At 40.8% G+C, this 19,240-nt stretch overlaps 2 protein-coding genes across 4 annotated transcripts in view; both read right to left on the bottom strand.

Annotated features, from left to right (window-relative positions):
• The window catches only part of bsnb (bassoon (presynaptic cytomatrix protein) b), a 61,480-nt gene extending 53,086 nt beyond the window's left edge, over window positions 1-8,394 (bottom strand). Inside the window, exons 1-2 of the mRNA XM_034584927.1 lie at window positions 8,049-8,394; window positions 2,125-2,509 (exon numbers count right to left, since the gene is read on the bottom strand). Coding sequence (XP_034440818.1) covers window positions 2,125-2,509; window positions 8,049-8,227 — 564 coding nt within the window. The 5' untranslated portion in view covers window positions 8,228-8,394. The remainder of the gene's footprint in view (window positions 1-2,124; window positions 2,510-8,048) is intronic.
• A 1,903-nt stretch (window positions 8,395-10,297) lies between these two features.
• On the bottom strand, window positions 10,298-18,748 carry bap1 (BRCA1 associated protein-1 (ubiquitin carboxy-terminal hydrolase)). 3 transcript variants are annotated; one of them, XM_034585942.1, is made up of 17 exons: window positions 18,542-18,748; window positions 18,194-18,223; window positions 18,014-18,068; window positions 17,126-17,258; window positions 16,632-16,751; window positions 16,190-16,251; window positions 15,913-16,055; window positions 15,715-15,793; window positions 15,505-15,628; window positions 14,665-14,806; window positions 14,395-14,561; window positions 13,970-14,103; window positions 13,361-13,824; window positions 12,947-13,170; window positions 12,648-12,740; window positions 12,485-12,557; window positions 10,298-11,281 (listed from the first exon to the last, which is right to left on the bottom strand). In XM_034585942.1, the coding sequence occupies exons 1-17, from the start codon at window positions 18,576-18,578 to the stop codon at window positions 11,148-11,150; spliced, it is 2,214 nt and encodes a 737-aa protein (XP_034441833.1). In that variant the 5' UTR covers window positions 18,579-18,748; the 3' UTR covers window positions 10,298-11,147. The 3 variants fall into 3 exon arrangements, with proteins under 3 accessions (XP_034441833.1, XP_034441834.1, XP_034441835.1); XM_034585943.1 differs by having other exon boundaries at window positions 12,947-13,167; XM_034585944.1 differs by having other exon boundaries at window positions 14,395-14,528; window positions 18,542-18,747.
• Between the last annotated feature and the right edge of the window lie 492 nt (window positions 18,749-19,240).

Genomic DNA, 19,240 nt, shown 5'->3' with positions numbered 1-19,240 from the left:
TCTTTTCCTGCTCCGTCCTCGCCATCACTGTAATCGGAATTCCAGTCATCATCGGCGTTATCATCACCTTGATCTGCAACAGCGTGGTCATCATCAATTTCAGAGGGAGTGATAAGGCTGCGTTAGATACGCTGCAGTGAGGCAGAAGGCCCAATCCATGCTAAGTAGGTTAGGGGGGTAAATCTCCAGGTCTCCAGAGGCTGAGCGTTTTTTTCCCTCCGTGTCTCCGTCTCTCTCTCCCTGTCAACATCTGACAAGCTCACCAAGGCTGAGCTAAAATATACCCACAACATCCTCCTCCACTGTTCTTTTTACTGCCAAGTTCTCCTTCGCTCGCTGCCATGATCTGTTCTTTACTCTGTTTCCACACTTTTCCTTCTAGTCCTTCCATTTCCTAAAGCTTCCTCTTTCCAACTCGCTGTGCCTCTCCTGCATTCATGAACACAGGTGCACAAGCTTATGCAAACTCATTAGTCTATACGCCTTTGCATCTAGGTAAGAAACCAAGCACGTACCCCTACATACTTGAGTTTGCCCGGCCTGCAGTTACTCTGATAACCTGTAGGTCAGCTGGGATCCCATCTTGGTTGCACTTTGCAACATGACTCACTGGAGTTGATGTGAAACTTTATGACGGATGACACAGCCACACTTGACTCACAGTAACAGTGAAGCATAGCCTAATTCAAATTAGGCATGTGATTTATTTTAGGATGAATAGCAATAGGCTTCCTCAGCTACCTGTTAACAGTAATGAGTGTTTAGATTGTGAATGATGTGGAGATGTGTTGCGGTGTTATAAAAAGCTTTTGTTTGGGAGCAGCAGTTCTGGCCGGTTGTTCCCGTCAGAGAGGAGGGACATACAGTGATTCCTCACTGTGCTGCTATAAAGGAACAGCACCAGCTCTAGATAAGGGGCCTGAGATTCATGACAGCAAACGGGAAGTGACCAATACATTAGCGAGCACTTCGGCAAAGAATAAGAGTGATAACCAGGTCTTTGGGGATGAAAGATCATTAAACACTTCCATCAGTCCGGGTGAACAAAAGGCGAAAACTAGAAGTTCACAACTCTCGACATGCATGCGACTAATTCACATCCTGAGAGTGACTGGCTCTGAGGCAGTTCAGCCTGAGAGCCAGTCCCAGCCAAGGCAGAAATAATAGTCATCACCAGCATTACTGAAAAATGTCAATGAGAAATATTAACCTCAGTGCAAATGTAGCACCTGAATCACCCACTTTGATTAAAAACTTAAAAATGCACACTCACTGTAGGAGTCTGTGAATTCCTGTTAACATATTCCAGTAAAGCTCTGCAGATGTTAACTCCTGTATTCACTGATATCGTGTTTTTCTTTTACCTGCTCTGGATGCTGTGGGTCGAGCTGTGACACAGCTGGCAGGAAAGCAAATGCATATCTTGTAAATTGAAAGGCTGTCACAATTCAACATCAGTCTGCGTGACGCACCAGACATGACTCATATATGTTTATGTTTAGAGCTGCACACTGGGGAAATACGTGTTACATCAAACAAAGCCTGGAGGCTCAAAGATCCCTGTTCCTGTTTGTCAGTCTGATTGACATCACAGGGACTTTGAAAGATATCCTGGTTGTCTACAGACAGCTATGTAAATTATTTACATTTTAATATTATTATTTCGTTTAGGAAAACACGTGCTTGATTACACAAGCACCACCCTATCACTTCTATTCTCTTCAGCCTTTGGCCACTTTGTAAAAACATATGCCTGAGTTCCTTCTGAGCCTGTTTGTGCGGTCGATCGCACAACAGATATTTTTCACAGGGTTTTAGATGTTTTTGTTTTCCATCTGAATGCATCATGGCAGATAGTAAGTGTTCATAACTCAAAGATTCTGCTTATATGGATCAGAGATTCAGACCAATCTTTTTTGGTTGGTGTTTGTGTAAAATACTATGAGACTAGAGCAAAAATAAAAAGTAAAACCACCAACCATAACTCAGAACTGAGACTTAAAATACTTTACGTAATGGAAGAAACGAATGTCAGTTTACAAATGAAAATGGACATTTTTAGCACAAAGGTGAATTGTGTTCATTATTATAAAGTTCCTTGGGAAGTTGAGCAGCACCACCTACCTCTGTGAGGTGAGGGTTGGGGTTGAAGCCACACTGGTTGCACACCATGGAGCGGCACTGTGTGCAGGTGTTGACGTTGTCGTCCCCGGCGCCCGTCAGGTCGGTTGTTTTGCAGACGGGGCACAGTTTGCTGCTGGGCATGGGCGCAATCTGAGGCACAGAGTAAGGAGAGGTGGGGACGCTGCCTCGGTCTGGGGACACAGAAGGGGACCTCCCAGTCCTGCTGCCGCCCACGTCCACCTGCAGATTCCTCCTGGCCACATGACCCTGGCCCTGCTCTGATGGATGTCCGGCATTCTGAGGGGTGTCGTGGGAGGCTAGCCTGTCCCCTGTCCCGTGACCACTCTGGACTCCTGCTTTAGGTCCTGGGTCTGATGGCGGTGGTCTAACAGAGATGATAAAGACAACACACAAGGTGGTTAATACAAGACCTTGGTCCTGGGTAAGACGTTTGACTGTTTTAAAATATATATATTTTTTAAATACAGTTCATTTGACTATGATATAGTATCATAACTGATCTCATCTTAAGCTCCACTTGTAAAATTTTACATAGGTTTAGAATTTCTTGTTCTGTCATCTTTAGGCTTTTTAGCTCAGTTCTCCACACTAAATTCGACATGTGTGAGACAAAGAAAACTTTTTAAATCCTTGAACCTTCTTAATTCTTATACAAACAAATTTTACAAAATGTCTGACGCCAAATGACGCCAATGCCCTCAGCCCACAGTGGTTCCTACATTGAAACAATCCGATCTATGAGCCAAGAGCTTGTCAGGTTTTGTGCTTTGAGGACCCAAAAAGCAGAACAAATGGCAATGCAGGTATAATGCGTGAAATTAATATTCAGCTACCCTGTGGCAGGAGAACCAAACATCCAAACACAAAAGCTCCAAAAAGCAAATTAACAAAACAGCAAACAACAGGAGGCAACACACGACCACAGAGGAGGGAAACTGGACAAAGACAGGGAGTAAAGCAAGAGGGAGATGCACAAGGAAAGAAGCTAAAAAGAGAAACTGAGATTTAAATCGAAACGCAAGTAAATAAAAAGGCTAAAATCTATAAATACTAAACAAGTCTAAACATCCAATTATACAAAAAGTCAATTAAGTCTATATAAATTAACACAAAGTCCCACTAAGACAAATTAAAAGCCCCTCAAAAGTTCACCACAGGGGCAGAATCCTGAAAAATGTAAAGCTTACTATATTCTATATATACTAAACTATATTTCATAGAAATAACATAATTCATATTTGCTCAATATTAGTGAGGGAGCTGATAAGAGAAGAATGTTGGCGTATAACAGTGAGCAAGGGAAAGGTGGAGTTAGTGACTGAGGAAGACAATTTATGTGGCACAGGCACAGAGCTTTGTTTGTTATTGAAGCAGCCTAGTTTATAGATCTTGTAACATTTTAGTGATGCGAATAAATTTAAAATGTGGCTTATTTCTTTTTAAGTATATATTCTAAATTAGCTGCATTTAATGATTTTTACGTTGTTTTTTTTAATACCAGTAACTTTGTCTGGAGAAGCAGCAGTACTTCTTCTCGAGTGGTATATTTTGGAATCGTTCAGCTGTAAGATCCACACACCATTAAAATATTTTATTGTTGTTCACGATGGGAAATATCAGACTACTCAAACATTGGCCAACAGAGAGGCCGATGCTAAATATTTTATACAGCCTCTCTAACGTTCTGTGAAGTGCTCCTTGTGGCTTGTTTTCACTCTGAAGCTGTTCTGGCATCAGACAACAGTACAGTCAACTTTTGGTTTCCCTACTCATCACGATGGCTCTCAGACATTATTGTCAATAGTTAAAGCGGAATGTTGGATTTCCACCGTCATAACAACTTAGATCTTGTAATTGCCGTTGCCATCATCCTCAGACCTGCATCCGCACTGAGAGAGAGATGGAAATAAAGGAATTAAAACAGAGCATGTGAGCAACTGTGAGTCACTGCTGATGACTTGAGCTGCTGCACAACTCTAACCTCAGTGCACACAAGTCAGCACACTGGAGTCCTGTGAGCACGGAGGTGAGCCCATCAGGAAAATCCTGTACTTTTCAAACCATCGCTGCACGGTTCCACTTGGAATTCAACACAACTGACGCCGGGCTAGCCACCGCTCTCACTTTGTTTGAGGCTTAACTGGACTTTTCAGGACACCAATAAAGCCACAGACCATTGACGAAGTGGGCAGACAACTTAAGGCTAAGTGTATTCACTATCCTCACGAGATAGAGAGTTGTTTCACGGAACAATTATCACTTCAAAATCAAAGCCAAGTTTACCAATTTCTCTCTTCAGGCGATGCTGTGCCCAGATGATGACTTAACTGAAAACGCCAATTCTGAGTGGATGAAAGTAATAGTGATTTTTAGAGGCTTTGCTGAACAATAAAATGTTTTGCAAATAAATAAGTAACAAACAATAAACTGTCACTTTACAAATACATTGTGTAAATTCTTCTGATTAAAGTTAAAGATAAAGTTAACGCTATTAACATTTTTTGTTGAACTTGTCATTATTAAGCAAATGTTGATTGTACAATGTTATGGCAACAGAATACTGACACCATCGTCATTTATGTTGGTTCTCCACAAGTCTCACTTTCACCATTCTGTTTGCAACTGGTTATGAATGTTCCTTGGTGTAGGGGAAATGATCTGATAGACATGTGCTTAATTTTAGCCAGGTATACAGTATATCATGTCAGTATCAGATCCCTATAATGGAGATACTACATGTTTCTTATTGATTTATACCTCTGTCCATTGGAAATGAAACTGGGAAACTGAGGGGAAATCTATCTGGTGGTGACCCTTTAGTAATATTTAAAGGTCAAAGCAGGAAACTAGAAGATGCATCAGACTTACACATGTTCAAATGTACAGCTTTGGGCCAAATACATTTTATAGGCATCAGGTGGCGTAAATCAAAAAAATCCATACAATGCATTTTTCGTAAAATGCTGAAAAGAAGGTTTTTTTTGAAGAAGAAACACTTTTGACTTAAATTGCTCGACTTCAGGACAGATTTATTTTTTCATGCTGTGTCCCGCCGGGCATCTGTTTGTGAATCACGAGCTATGCTCCCTTTACCAGGGTTATAGAGGAGTATTGTAGATTTGATATACGTCATTTTTGTCCAAACTGGTGACAAATGCATGATTGCTAGATTTCAGAAATCCAGCAGAACGCTACTCTGTGCTGCGATCATGCAAAAGGAAAAGGGATCATACAGAGCTCAAATGTGCAAAAGTGTAATAATTATGCTTTTCATAAGCTTTGTTGTTTGATACATTTTAAACTGAAGTGTAGCTTCTGTGTTTGGACATCTGGACAACAATGCTTCACTGCCAGTTTCTCAGAAATAGACATTAATTCCCTGTGTCGTGCAGCTGTCATAGTGTCATGAACACTGAGAACAGCGTATGCTATATTTGTATGAGCTGTGATTTGGTTTATGTAGCCTACATATTGTACAATGCTTTCATTGCTGAGGTGAATTAATTATGAAGCCTACTGTCTGTACACTTAGTCTAAAACCATTACTACATCCATTATTTTTCATTGGTTTTTAAATGGACCATAGTTTTTTGATTTACGTGACTTGACGTAACATCAGTGCCATGTGTTCCAGACACTGAATGCAGCATCTCTATGAGCATTCGATAAAATACGATATTGCCTGATGGAGCAAGTACTGGTAGTCACAAACTCATTTGCTAAACAGAAAACTATAGGCCGACAATATTGTTGTGTTGTTGCCTTCTGGCTGCTCCCATGAGGGGGTCACCTCAGCGGATCACCTTCCACTTGTTTGATTTGGCGTCAGTTGTTTATGCCAGACGCCCTTCCTGACACAACCTGGGTTTGTGGGGGTCAAACCGCCAACCCGGGGAATAGCGGCCAACCTGCTCTACCACTTGAGCCATGGCTCATCTTAATGAGCACATTGTTGTAAACATAGGAAATATCTGTGGCTTGTTTTGTTTTTTTCAACACAAGGCAGTGTTTCATAAAATGCTGCATGATTACAGTAAAAGAAGAATAGGGTGACTCCCTTAGCTTAAAGGTCTTCTATGGTCTTGGATTGCAATGAATACAATATTAAATGATCTTAAATTTAGCTAAACGCATATATGGACGTCAATTCTGCATGAGGTTTTATACATGTAGCATATTATGCCCCATTCATATTAATAGGCAAACTCATAAAACGCTGCAGCTCAGTTTAATTAAGATGAAAGTCTCCTATCTTCAGTCTCGCACCCAGCCACCGTTTCATTTGTTCTTCACACTCTCACAGGTTCCTTTTCCGTGAATGGGAAACGTCCAGACTGAACGTGCCATGATCTGAAGAACGACACTTCAATCAGCCACATGATATACTCTCTCGCTCCCTGCCATCTCTCACTGTGTCTCTCGGCACATTCGGCTCTCACAGTCACATTTATGAGGCACCTTAATATACCAGAGAGAAATCAAGATATAAAAGAATCATGAGGTTACGTGGGAGCTACGGCCCTTTAAACCTGCCCGACAGCGGAAATACATAATAAAGAGCAAGGGCTTTTTTTTCCCAAATAGAAACCTGGACAGGGTTAAACATTATTAGAAGCATGTGGTGGACTCTGCATCCACGTAGCTCACTGTTACACCTCACAATCACTTACATAATCAAGCAATCTGTCTGTGATGAACAACATATGAAGGGATCTATGGATCTACATAGGATGACAGTTACAAATGCACACAGAGAGAAACTGTGAGCAGCTGCAGCGAATCCAAGATGCAGCTGTTGCCTCCGCATGTGCCTATTCAGGTCTACAACTGTTGAACTGTGTAATTAAGGCAATATCAGATCTTGTTGGAGGGGTAATCCCTGTCACACACCCACACAGAAAATACAGACCTACAGGCTACTATGCAGTTACGCACACGTATCCCGAGCTGCTTCATGGGGGGGGGGGGGGGGGGGAGGCAAATCTTTTATCAGCCTACATTGTCTGATATAAGCCAACAATGGCGATGTTTTGCATATATGTAAGTGCCATAAAAATGTGTGTAGCGTTGTTGGGAGTGTCTGGGTTCAGGCTGGATTTCTTCTAGAGACATGCAACACCACTCCTCCAGAAGGAACGAGCCTCGTCTGTGCTGCTGGCGGTAGTGAAAAACAATTTCCATGTTGATATGAATGGAGATCTGATAAATGAGGCACATATTGCGTTACGGTCCTGTGCTCACAATGACGCCTGATGGCAGCCCTGTCACCCTACACACCGCTGTCATCAGTCTATACAGACGTCTGCTCAAAGGTGATTTCTCACAATGAGTCTGTGTATTTACTGGTTTCCACGTCGAGGCATGTTCAGGGAGTCGTTCCTGCGATGGAAGCCACTGGATCTCTCAGCGTCAGATCCAGTGCACATGTATGCATTTCTAATTTATTTATCACCTGCAGCTATAAGGGACATTTGTATCTATAAGATCTATTTGTAAGGATTACTACGAACTTGCCTTAATACGATCTTTCATGAGCTACGGATGCGTGAAAACGGGCGTAGAAATCCCCATTGAATCGTCTGGATATATATATATATATGCAGAAACACAGCATATCTACGTTGTCTCATCTACATCGAAAGCTTTTTCACATTTGACTTGGACCCAAACTCACTAACAGGGCGGTGCTGCCGGTCACAGAGGAGAACGGGTCTGGGGGGAAAAAGGGGGCTGGTGGTGAATTGTGTTGACAAGGATATAGAAATAAATAATTAAGCGCCCATTCAGGTCTACCTCCACGCACTCGGCTGCTCCTATATCTGCACAGATGCACGGAAGCCCCCCTACACGCCGTGTGTCCGCCCTGATTTCCGCCCCGCAGCACTCCTAGCTATCGCGGCTACCTGTTAATCCCCGGGCCGGGTCCAGCCCCGCTTCCTCCGGCGGGCGCTCCATTGCTGGGCTTGATGAGCTGTCCAGAGTCCGCTGGTGCTGAAATGGAAGCCGGAGCCCCCGCCGCGGGGACGCCGGGGCCGGCCTGTCCCGCCTGTCCCTCCCCTTCCATGCTGGCCTCGTTCCCCATCGCCTCGGGAGCGGGGTGTCGACGCGGAGAGACGGTGTCGAAGGTGCTGCTACAGCTGTGGTGGAAACTCGGATGGAACTCAGCGTTGCTCCTCTTCCGCCATCATCACCTACAATTCAGCATCCTGCACGGAGCACGCGCGCTGACGGAGGGAAGGGAGCGCGCTGACGCAATGGGTGGGAACTCGAGAGGCCGGTGCGTGCGCGCTCTCGCTGCTCTCCTTATATCGAGTCACTACCACGCACACACACACCTCATGACTGGGGACCTTTGGGACCGGGACCCCACCCTTGTGACATGAACACTGACTCCATCCAGAGACACAAAGGAACATTCATGTTACATGTTTAACCTGACATGGTTGATTAAAGGTTCAGTGGGTAAGATTTGGGTGAAAGGGATCTTTATTAATTATTATTTGATCTATTCTAAGTAATGTTTTTTTTAAACTACAGTGCCCAGCTATTCAAGGACTTCAGTGGAACTGTATTTGTGATAATATTTAAAGATTTACCTTTATGAGTGTTAATGTCTGAAAAGTGTTGGATTTCACGTCATCTTTTGGACAATTTTTTGACATATCCTATAATAGACTATTATAAAATAAAAGATTGTCTAAAAATAATAGGCAGATCAATAGAAAAATCTCATATTATCTTGATAATATTCATCATTTTACTTCAATAAGATAAAAGGAACATCACATTATTGTACAGTGGAAACAGTTTATTTTGATCACAGATATAATGATCAACAGTTTATATGGATCAAAGAATTGTTGCTATACAAATGCTGTCAAAATAATTTGTTTATAGTGATCAATTACTCCGCTTACAGTGTTCTTGGGTCTTTTCATATCTTATAACAGTTTTTACAGTTTACCGGCTCTGTCAGACATTTACTGCTATTATTGTCCTAACAGACTATAATAGTTTTTCTCATCAGAAATAGTAATCTATGGATGTTACTAAAATGTCACCTCTTGCCTACAATAGCAGTTAAATCATTGATGAATCACGATAGAGCTGAAACGATTAGTCAATTCATTGATTGATGAATCACTCACTATTCTGAAAATCCATTAAGCTGTTACTGTCAAAGCTAAGATGACACACATTTATTGGCTTCAGCTTCTCAGCTGCATTTTATTTTTGACTCATGGGAATGAAATTGGTTAAGTTTGGGGTTTAAAAGTAAGAAATGTGACAATGTTAGCTTGGGTTCATCATGATGAAGCCAGCCAAACAAATTACAGGAAAACAGTGGTGACATAACAGTACAGAATGGATTTATTTAACTCAAACATCTGCTCCGCTGAAGATGTGTGGCTGAGGGGTGTTTTCTTTTAGCTCCGACTCCCACACAGGCCACTGTGAATACTTTACTGCTCTGCCAGAGAGAAAGTGTGATTATTATAAAATCATCATGCCAATACTCAGACACATCTAAAAGGTAAGACTGATAGTGTGCAATGAAAAATAAAGAAAACTCAAAATCCAGATGGGATCAAAAGAACAGTTTAAGAGTGATGGTTTTGTCAAAAAGGTGAGAATATCCAGGAGTAAATTGTGTTGAAAAAGACGGTTTACTTCAACTTCTAACAAAAAGTGGATTTTTAAGTTAAGCATCAAAACTTTAACTGAACAGTATTTGCTACAAATCAAATTTAAAAAGAAAAACTGATGAAAACTGAGAATGTTCTGAAACAGAACATAAATTGGAAAAGAAAACATATGCATCTGTATATACATGTGCACCAAAGCCATGGTGACACAAAACAATACTACTGTAGCAAACCCATGGTTCATTTTATTGTGAATGGTATTTCCTCACAGCTTTGTCCGAGAGACGGATCTGAAGTGACCCCCTTCCTCTTTGAATGATTGCTCACCCTAGTGTACACCAACGGTCACTACAATAAAATGTATTTTATCAAATGAACATTTTCATAAGCCTAATCATATTAATTTGATCACCAACATTCGTAAGCCAATCGCTGAAAACTTACAATCATATCATCATGGATCCACTGCTACAGTCAGGGGACTTTTGCAAAAAACCCAAACACACTTATTATAGCGAGGTATTTTCACTGACTTTATTTATAATATGAATTGGCAAGCACAAAGAATGACTGAACTCATTGTACAAGTGAGCCATTAACAGATACATATGTACAAAACACACAACTGCACACGACCAATTTTATATTCACTCACTCTGAGATCCAGTTCAGGTAGAAAAATAACACAAGAGCTTGATTTTCATTCGCAGGACCTCGAGAGAAATACATACAGACTCTCAGTGGACTGGACATTCCAATGAAAAGAAAAAATAAACCTGATGCATCATGACTTCTTCTTGATATTAAAAGCACCTATGAAGAATGTGATTAAAATAGGCTTTCTTTCATGTTATACAGTGAATTACCTACACTAAGTCAAGTGAGGCTGAAATGCTGTGGATGAATAAAATGTGACCTTTTCCGTCAAAACATTCAATACTTCATTGGCACCGTGAAATCACCAGAGATGGACACAGCTGAAGAGATTCTGACTAATGGTCACCAAAGTGTGTGATTTACAGAGGTGTTTAAGAGAAATCCACTGTATTGTATTGACCACATGACTCTAGGGAAGAAGTTTCAATAAAAAGCATCCAGGTGCATTGTTGGGGACATGCCATTTTTTCATATTTACAAACTGTAGATAGCATTGGCACGGGAAGAAAATTTACAATGAGTCTAAAATGGAGGTACATATTTACACATGGGATAAAAGAACTGATCAAATACATGGTGGATGTCATGAACAAGACGAGGCTGAGAGTAAAATGCAACAGTAATCCGTCTGAATGAGAACTTCAGGAGTGCAGCAGCTTATTTTTCTCTGTTACTGACAGGCGTTATGATTGTTTGTGATTACTGGCGTTTGGCTTTGTAAGGTCGAGAGCGTTTCCTGCGATCCGGCTTCCTCTGTTTGTGCAAGCGGCCAATACTTACTCCCTGGCGACGGCGCACGGAAATATTTTGCTCGACAAGGCTCGCCAACATTCCTGTAAGACGATACCGAATGAAGGAATGAGTTAATCATGAAATAAAAATGTAAAAAAACAACACATTTTTAGCAAATTACTAGGTATTTGTTCAGCATAATTTTCTTCCTTCTTCTCTTGAATGATGGTTAGGTAATGAAAGTATGTGCAGTAATGTCATAACTGCTGTGTTTTGTTAAGGTGGAAAAGCAGAAATGTGTTTCTATGTATTCCTACTTGAAAGGATATATTTAACTGTATAAATGTTAACTGGTTCCTTAATTGTCTGTGTGTAACATATTTTCCTTCAGGGAGCAGTAAGGCAAATTATTTTCTCTTTTCTTCCCCATATTGCCAAGAATCTCAGACCCCATTCAGACCTGGTATTCACATCAGTCTTGACTGATCAAAACTCAAATGGTCTAAACGCACCTAAATGTGTCCTCAATGCATTCTGAGACCCGATCACTCAGACCACATTCTTTTTGATGTGTGAACGCAAATGCATCATTGGCCACTTATAAAGGACCAACTACTCAGCTGACGTCCTCTGAACCACTGCGTTCTCACATTATTTATTTACGTTGATTTATTTGTGGCGAAAACATCAACACTGACCACCACATGATTGATACTTGTTTCAAATGGGTGATATTCTTATTCATAGTAGATTTGTGTGTAGCTCATTGATCCACTCCGCCCTCCTAACTCCCCTTGTTCGTTATCTATTTCTCTTACTCAGGCTGACATACCGACACGCACACAATCATCTGTATCAACAAACTGGGTAAAACTACATCATTTGGTCTTTGCAAACATAAATGACCTGCGTTTTTATTTAAATACAGAGCAGGGATGTGAGATCCAATCCCAAGTGGTCACAGGAGACAAATTCAGGTCACGTTTTAATGCCAGGTGTGATGAGATTAATATGAAGCTGACCACGTGTGGTCGGATCTCTCAGGACAGATGTTATAACTAGATCTGAACTGGTCCTTAAGTGACTCCATGGTTTCGTTCAGGGTTTTATTCTAATACTATCCAAGAATATGGTCTGATGTGAATAAAGAGAAGTTAAAACATTTGGAAACAAATTATCCACAACTGGGAACCAGGAATTTAAATGCAACTTCTAAAGAGGTTTAATTTAATTCTGATGGAATTGGGAAAGATAACACAAAATATATTCATTAGACACGTAGATAAAGCGGTGATTCGATTTACCTTCTTGGGCCAGCATTGAAATAAAGGTGCAGATGAACTCATCATAATTGTGTGTCCTCCTCTGATCGTCTATCTGAAGAAATGAAAACAAACCATTCCGATTAAAAACAATTACAACATCACACCGAGGATATTGGACTGATAACAGGTAAACAAAACCTACTTTGTATTTCTTTCTCTTTTCCACTTCTTCCTTTAGATACACCTCATAATTTGCGATATCAGCTTCTACACACTTAAGCAGTGCAAGCAGCTCCTGCAAGAGACACAATAAGATGAACTGCTGTGTGTTTGTTTGCTGCATATTTTTAGGACACAGCTTCAGAAATGAGCTCCCTAATTGGCAGAACAAGCAAGAAAAGTGAGGGTAGAGTGACACAAAAAGAAATTGAGGCAGGCTGATAAGTATTTGAGGGTACACATAACAGTACATTATAACACAGTGGATTTTTCTGGACTTACTTTTGGTGAATACTTATCCCCAGCGGGCTTGCTGCCTGCAGCAGTATCCGTAGCAGGGAGTTTTTCATTGCTGGGTTTCACCTCTGCTCCATCTTTGCTCTCCTCTTCTTTCACCTTCACAGATGGTCCCTGCTTCTCTCCCTCCTTCTCTCCTGCTACCACTCCTGCTTGCTCTTCCTCTTTTATCTTCTCAGGCTGCTTTGTACCCTCAGCAGCACAATCTACTGTACAGATGGGGAAAAAAAGCAACAATCCACTATTAAAAGTAGTGTACGCTATGCTCATTATGGGCCAGTCCAAACCGTTTAACTCTACTGTCTTGATTAAAATGCTTTGAGTGTAATATCATGTGATCAAATGCTTACTTCAGCAGAGGCACTGACATGGACGACAGTAACAATTATATGTACTCACCAGATGGAGGCAGAGTATAGATGATTCCATCCTCCTGAAGGTGTAACATGGCTACGCTGACAGAGGGACCCAGTTCTCTCACAGCACGGTTATGTCTAGAGTCCAGCCTGAGCATTTCATCTTCCCCAAACAGCACACGGGACAGATGGGATGCAACCGGACTGGACGGCCGCGTCGCAGCCTGGGAGCGTGCAGGCGAGCGCAGTGGGGAGTTGAAGGCACTGCCGATCTCGGAGGCTGTGTCGGTGCTTTCGTTGCTGGGTGTGGGGGAGGGCTGTGAAGCAGATGTGATACAAATGCCCCCCGTGCGGCCCTCTGTGCGTACGGAGAGAGGTGTATTTAGGGCATCTTTCTTCTGGGCCTCTTTCTTCAGTTTCTCAGCCAAGACAGTCAAAGCAATCTGGCTTTCCATTCCAGCCACAGCCCGTCCTGGTCGTGAACGCAGACTTGCTTTCCGCCTAAACCTACACAAAATCAAACATTAGGATATATCATAGAAAGGTGTATGAACTAGACGTTTAAAAACAAGTGAAGCAAGTTTTACGTCTTTGTCAGATCACAATAGTTAACATGATGAAATTACACCTATACACACATCTCACCACTAACCTGTTTGAAGTGCTTGCAGAACCAGTTACTTCTTCCTCATCATCCTCATAGTCATCTTCATCATCGGAGTATGGTGGTTTGGGAGGCCCCAATATCCGAGAGCGACCCACTCCAACAGCGAGATCCTCCTCCTCCTGTCAATTAGAAACTTCAATAAAACTCCACAAAATCATTTTATATTGGGCTGACTCTAAAGACAGGAACTGAGAAGAAAAAGAAAATCTTACAGTAGAAAGTGAGAGTATTTAGTAATGTTTAACTTCCTGTCTTACAAAGATCAAATGTATTTCTTCTGAAACAAATAAAATAAATGTTTTAAAAGTGCTACTGTAGGTCCTGAGCACACAATCAACAGAAAACGAGTCATGAACACATTTAATAACTTATAAAACATCGAAAATCTTTCTGTAAGCAAAAACACTTACCTGCATCGGAGGCTTGGCGTAGTTGTGGTTGTCCAGGAAAGCAGGCAGACGTTGAACAATTGGGTTGGAACTGGTGACATGCGGAGTACCTCCTCCAGAGGGGACTGTTGGTTTGCCCATGACCTTAGTTTTTCCTGAAGGGCTCGGAGCGCTCTTAGACTGATCCACTGAATCATCAACAAAAGTCCATGTGTTTATATGTATTAGATCTACACAGTTTACAGGATAAAATTCAAAGAAACACAGTGGGAAGAAATCCAAACACAATACCTGGAGATGCCTTATCAGCCCCCTTGGATGTAACTGGCTCCACAGCTGTCTCTTTCTTGATCAGTGTGGTGCTGTCATCAGGTGAGGAGGAGTCCTGCTGCTTCTTGTCATGTACCAGCTCCGGCTGGGTGAGCCGGATCATCTGAAATCATGACAAAGTCTTTTAATTGCCCCTTCAAATTAGAATTACCACCTCACATTTATATGCCTCTGCCAACCGATCAAGTTACAGGTAATATGGTCACACACCCCCCCTGCTACTAAATTAGGGTGTTAACTAAAAGTCACAACTCACCTTAATCATTTTATCCTGAACATTTCTCAGAATTGGCTTTTTAATTTGCATTTTGTGACTTTACAATGAGCTTGACCAAAATCTATTTAATTCATTCTTGAGTGTTTTGGCCAAATTTGAAGACACTGATGGTTTTCTGTGATCTGACGTTCATGAGATAGACACACAGGCGGACAGACGACAACCCAAAAATATAATTCTTTCAAGCCATGACTTTCAGAGGTGGGGAGACATAAAAACATACTGAAGATATTCCACACTACTATATCTATAACAGTTTTTATGACGAAGGAGATTAACTTGGCTAAGGTTCGGTTCTTTCTAATTTCTTTAACACATTTCCACTTAGTCACACTACATAAAAATTGTATATGCTCATATGATTATTATGAGTATTAGGAATGAGGATTTTTATTATAAAAGAAATTAACTTTGCTCTGTCATCTTAACACCTTAACATCCCTCAAACTTTGCCCCCTATTCTGCCACCAAGAACCATGGAATATTTAGATTTGCCTGTGATGAAGCCTCTGGCACTTCGTTACCTTCTGTAGACCCTCGAGAACAGTCTGTCGATTCCTCTTCAGAATCTCCAGTTTGGACTCATACTTAACTCTGCGGTCAGGCACCACCGCCATCAGGTTGAAGCGGATATCATGGTAGGGCTCACTGTAAAATAGCAGAGCAGCAGCATTAGAACAGAGCGTTGAGGGTGTGTGTAGAAGGTGAACTGAGCCAACTGGTTCAGGACTTACCCAGCAGTGGCCAGTCCAATCCTCTCCATGATAACTCGCCGAGCTTTATCAGTCCATTCCTCCTCCTCTCCCCAAGGCCCTACAATATAATGTATTTAAGTGGCAACTTTGTACAGATGCATTGATTGAACAGCACCGTGTCACAGACAGACGAAACCAGGACATAACACAGTGTTTATATGTCATTATGAGTCATACCATGGTCAATGGGGTAAGCCTTGAGTCCATCGAGCTCAAAGAGACGGTCTTTGATGGGCACATAGCTAACAAAATGGAATGCTTCCATGGTTCGCACTGCACTGATTCCATTCTGTTTCTCCGGCAGGTGCCTGGGCTCCGGTCTCCATAGAAACAAGGAAAGAAAGCTTAGAAAACTGATGAATGTACAAAGCCTGCCACCTCGCTTTTTTTTTTAACCCCACAGGATCAGAGAGAACGAGTACATTTAAAAACTGAACCACTCGTTGTAACATACCTGGCATGGCTGTTGTGTGCTCTGGCAAGCTCTGGGGCATTTCCTATTGCGTAACCTTTACTCTGAAAGTAACATTAAAACATGAGAGTGAGGAAAAATGGAGAGAGAGAGTAAAAGAGAAAGGGAAAGATGGCATTTAAAGTGAGCAGCTGAGACCAAGAAGGGGATGGTTGATGATGAAATGAAGAAATATCCTGACTTTAAATTATGGTCGAGGTCCAATATGTGTTTGAATAAGCCCGGGAAGCTCTGCAGGATTTTTTAAAAAAATTTTTGGGTAATTTACTATTGGTTATTGGCATGAGAACCTTATATTTCAATTATCTAAATTCTCATTTCCACCAAGAGTGTCATTATTATTTTTCTCAACTTTCTGAATATGTTACAAGATAAATAAAATAAAATAACAGAACTTTGTGAACAAGTACAACAAACAACTCACCTCTGGACTAAAGCCTTTAGTGAAAGCCTTCATGCGACTCAGAGTGGTGCCAAGCTCGACACCACTGCAGTTCAGAAGCACACTCAACAAGGCGTGGGTGGCACATGAATTCGGTATCAGCTAGATACAAAAATTACAGCACAGAAACCAAAAAAGTCAAATTTAGAGTTCGTTAATTAAACTTTTTTTGCATTATTGTAAGACATGAACACACAGGTAAGGACACTGGAGGGCTAGAATAAGCAATTTCTTATTGTTACAGTAATGATATGTTCTTACATTACCAACCAATGGTGTTGAATATATATATATTTATTTTACCATCAACCACTTCATCTGACGAATGACATTTTCACATGGCAGCTAATAAAAAATCTACTACGGATTTTATAACTGTGATAAAAAATAATTTGTTCTATAATTGCCAACCACCAAAACAAATTATCATGGCAATAACGACAATGATTATTGACTACTACGATCAGAACACTTACCTGATGAGCAAAGAACATATCATTTACAATTTCCTCATCGATGACAGAGGTCTCATCCACCAGAGTGTTGACTTTCCTCCTGGATCGACGTTCCTCGATCCACTTGAACAGGAAGATGAACCCATACACAGGACTGAAAAATAAAGTTATGGCAAAGATTTTATATTGTTGCTAAAATAAGTAAGCAAGATGTGAGAAAGAGGGAGTTGTTTAATCACAGACATGAGCTTGAATGTCAACTGACTTGATTCATGCGTTATCGCCAAGAGACTTTACTACACATTACGGCCATCCTGTGTCAAATCATCGCACTTTTGGGTCACATCGTTACAGATATTATTAATATTTGATGTGCTGGTTTGGTCATATGAGAAAACTATGGAACCAAAACTTTGTGTCGCTCGGATTGTGCAATTGAGGGAGATATGGGCTAACGAAGTTTGAATTTTTTGAGGGGGAATTTGACTAACCATATCTCCCTTAATATAGGTCACAGATGAAATGCTTCTGATATCAACTTAACAGTCTTTTCACTATCTAAACAGTAAGCTATCCCCAATATAAATATAACGGCATTATGAGTGATTAAGACAGACATTTTATAAAAAATTTATTAAAAAATGTAATCTGTCAGATTTTCACCAAAGTTAGCTTACAATGTCATAAAGACTTGCAGACAGTTTGGTCTTTGCTTTTTGATTTGTTGCTGGAACATCATTATTAATCTGAAGTGGCATCACATCACTAATTCCTTACCAGGTTGTTGAGCAGCATTTTGTGATCAGGTACGTGCAAAATAACAATTCAGCACTTTGTTGATGAGCTCCCAAAAACTGCAGTGTGTTGATTTGATACAGAACGACCCATTACTGGCACCAAGTAACATACCTTGGACATTTGCTTTGAAGATCATAGATTTCCTCTACCTGGACACCTTTCACACCTACAAAATATATACACATGCAAAGAAACACTTAGTTTTATTCATCCACATACTCAAAATCTGTGTGTCGGCTTTTTACACTGCAGCATAGCAAGAGGTTTAGCTGCTGTGAATGAGCTACTTACCAAAATCTTCCACCAGCAGAGTGAACAGCCCTGAAAGTATACAGCATTTTATTTAGGACACAATAAACAACATAAAACTCACTGAAAGAAATTACAGACCATTGTATTATTGTACAGAGCTAATTTTACTCCTCATAATTCGCCCTTTGTATACTACTATCAACTTGTACAACACAATACACGTTGACATTCTTTTTATACATGTTTTAATCTCATAGTGGACTAAACTTGCTTTCCGGGTGTAATAAATCAAAGTGCTAAAGAAGCTTAGCTGTCCCTCTGTGTGCTTTGATGTGTAAGCTAACGTTAGTTAGCTCTGTGTTGTGTGTATGTGTCGACATTTCTCACCCGGGTCGCTCTCGAGCTCCAGCCAGCCTTTGTTCATGTTTGCATGTGAGCACAGATGATCGCTATTTAAGAGGTTTTCCAGTCCATGTCGTCAGGAGAGATAACAAACTTTAACCGTGACGCTGCGTCCATTCACAAGAAAACTGTGCAGAGCTCAACATAAACACAATAGACAGAACTGGCCGCGTTCAAAGCGGCGTCATCAAGACGCGACGAGCGTCCGGCTCATTAGCTGTAACTTCCGGTTGTCAGAACACGGCTAATAAAAACACACCGTTAAACAGGAAGAAATGATTCAATTAATTAATTGATACACATTTTGTTCATTGGGGGTAAAAACGTAAATGTAAATGAATACAAAGGATTTTTTTTCCAAATAAAAGAAAGAATGATAACCAGGTAAAGTGTTACGTTATGTAAACAAGTGAGCGAAACTTTATTCATATTGCAAATATCATGGACAGTGAGAGCTATCATACAAGCTGCTGCCAGAAAAATGTGTGTATAATGTAAAGATGAAACATTAGACATAAATATACAGAATAAAAACTAACACACACACACAGGACTTTTGTTGAGTGTTAAGAGAATAAAATGATCTGAAACCTTTAAAATTCATAGCATATGATTTCAAATTATGAAAAATGTAATTGCCTGATTTCCTAATTGCTCTAAAACAGCGCCACAGTTTTATTTCCT

The sequence above is a fragment of the Hippoglossus hippoglossus genome, chromosome 5 (assembly GCF_009819705.1).
Source record: "Hippoglossus hippoglossus isolate fHipHip1 chromosome 5, fHipHip1.pri, whole genome shotgun sequence".
Taxonomy (NCBI): domain Eukaryota; kingdom Metazoa; phylum Chordata; class Actinopteri; order Pleuronectiformes; family Pleuronectidae; genus Hippoglossus; species Hippoglossus hippoglossus.
Note: the sequence above shows the minus strand (reverse complement) of the source record. Positions and strands in the feature narration are given on the sequence as shown.

Excerpts from the sequence above, each read along its gene's own strand:
- bap1 (XM_034585942.1), bottom strand. The coding sequence starts at position 18,578 with ATGAACAAAGGCTGGCTGGAGCTCGAGAGCGACCCGG. Across the intron at positions 16,252-16,631 it reads CTAAAGGCTTTAGTCCAGAG|AGTAAAGGTTACGCAATAGG; the intron begins GTGAGTTGTTTG and ends TGTTACTTTCAG. Across the intron at positions 12,558-12,647 it reads AAAAGAGAAAGAAATACAAA|ATAGACGATCAGAGGAGGAC; the intron begins GTAGGTTTTGTT and ends TCATTTCTTCAG.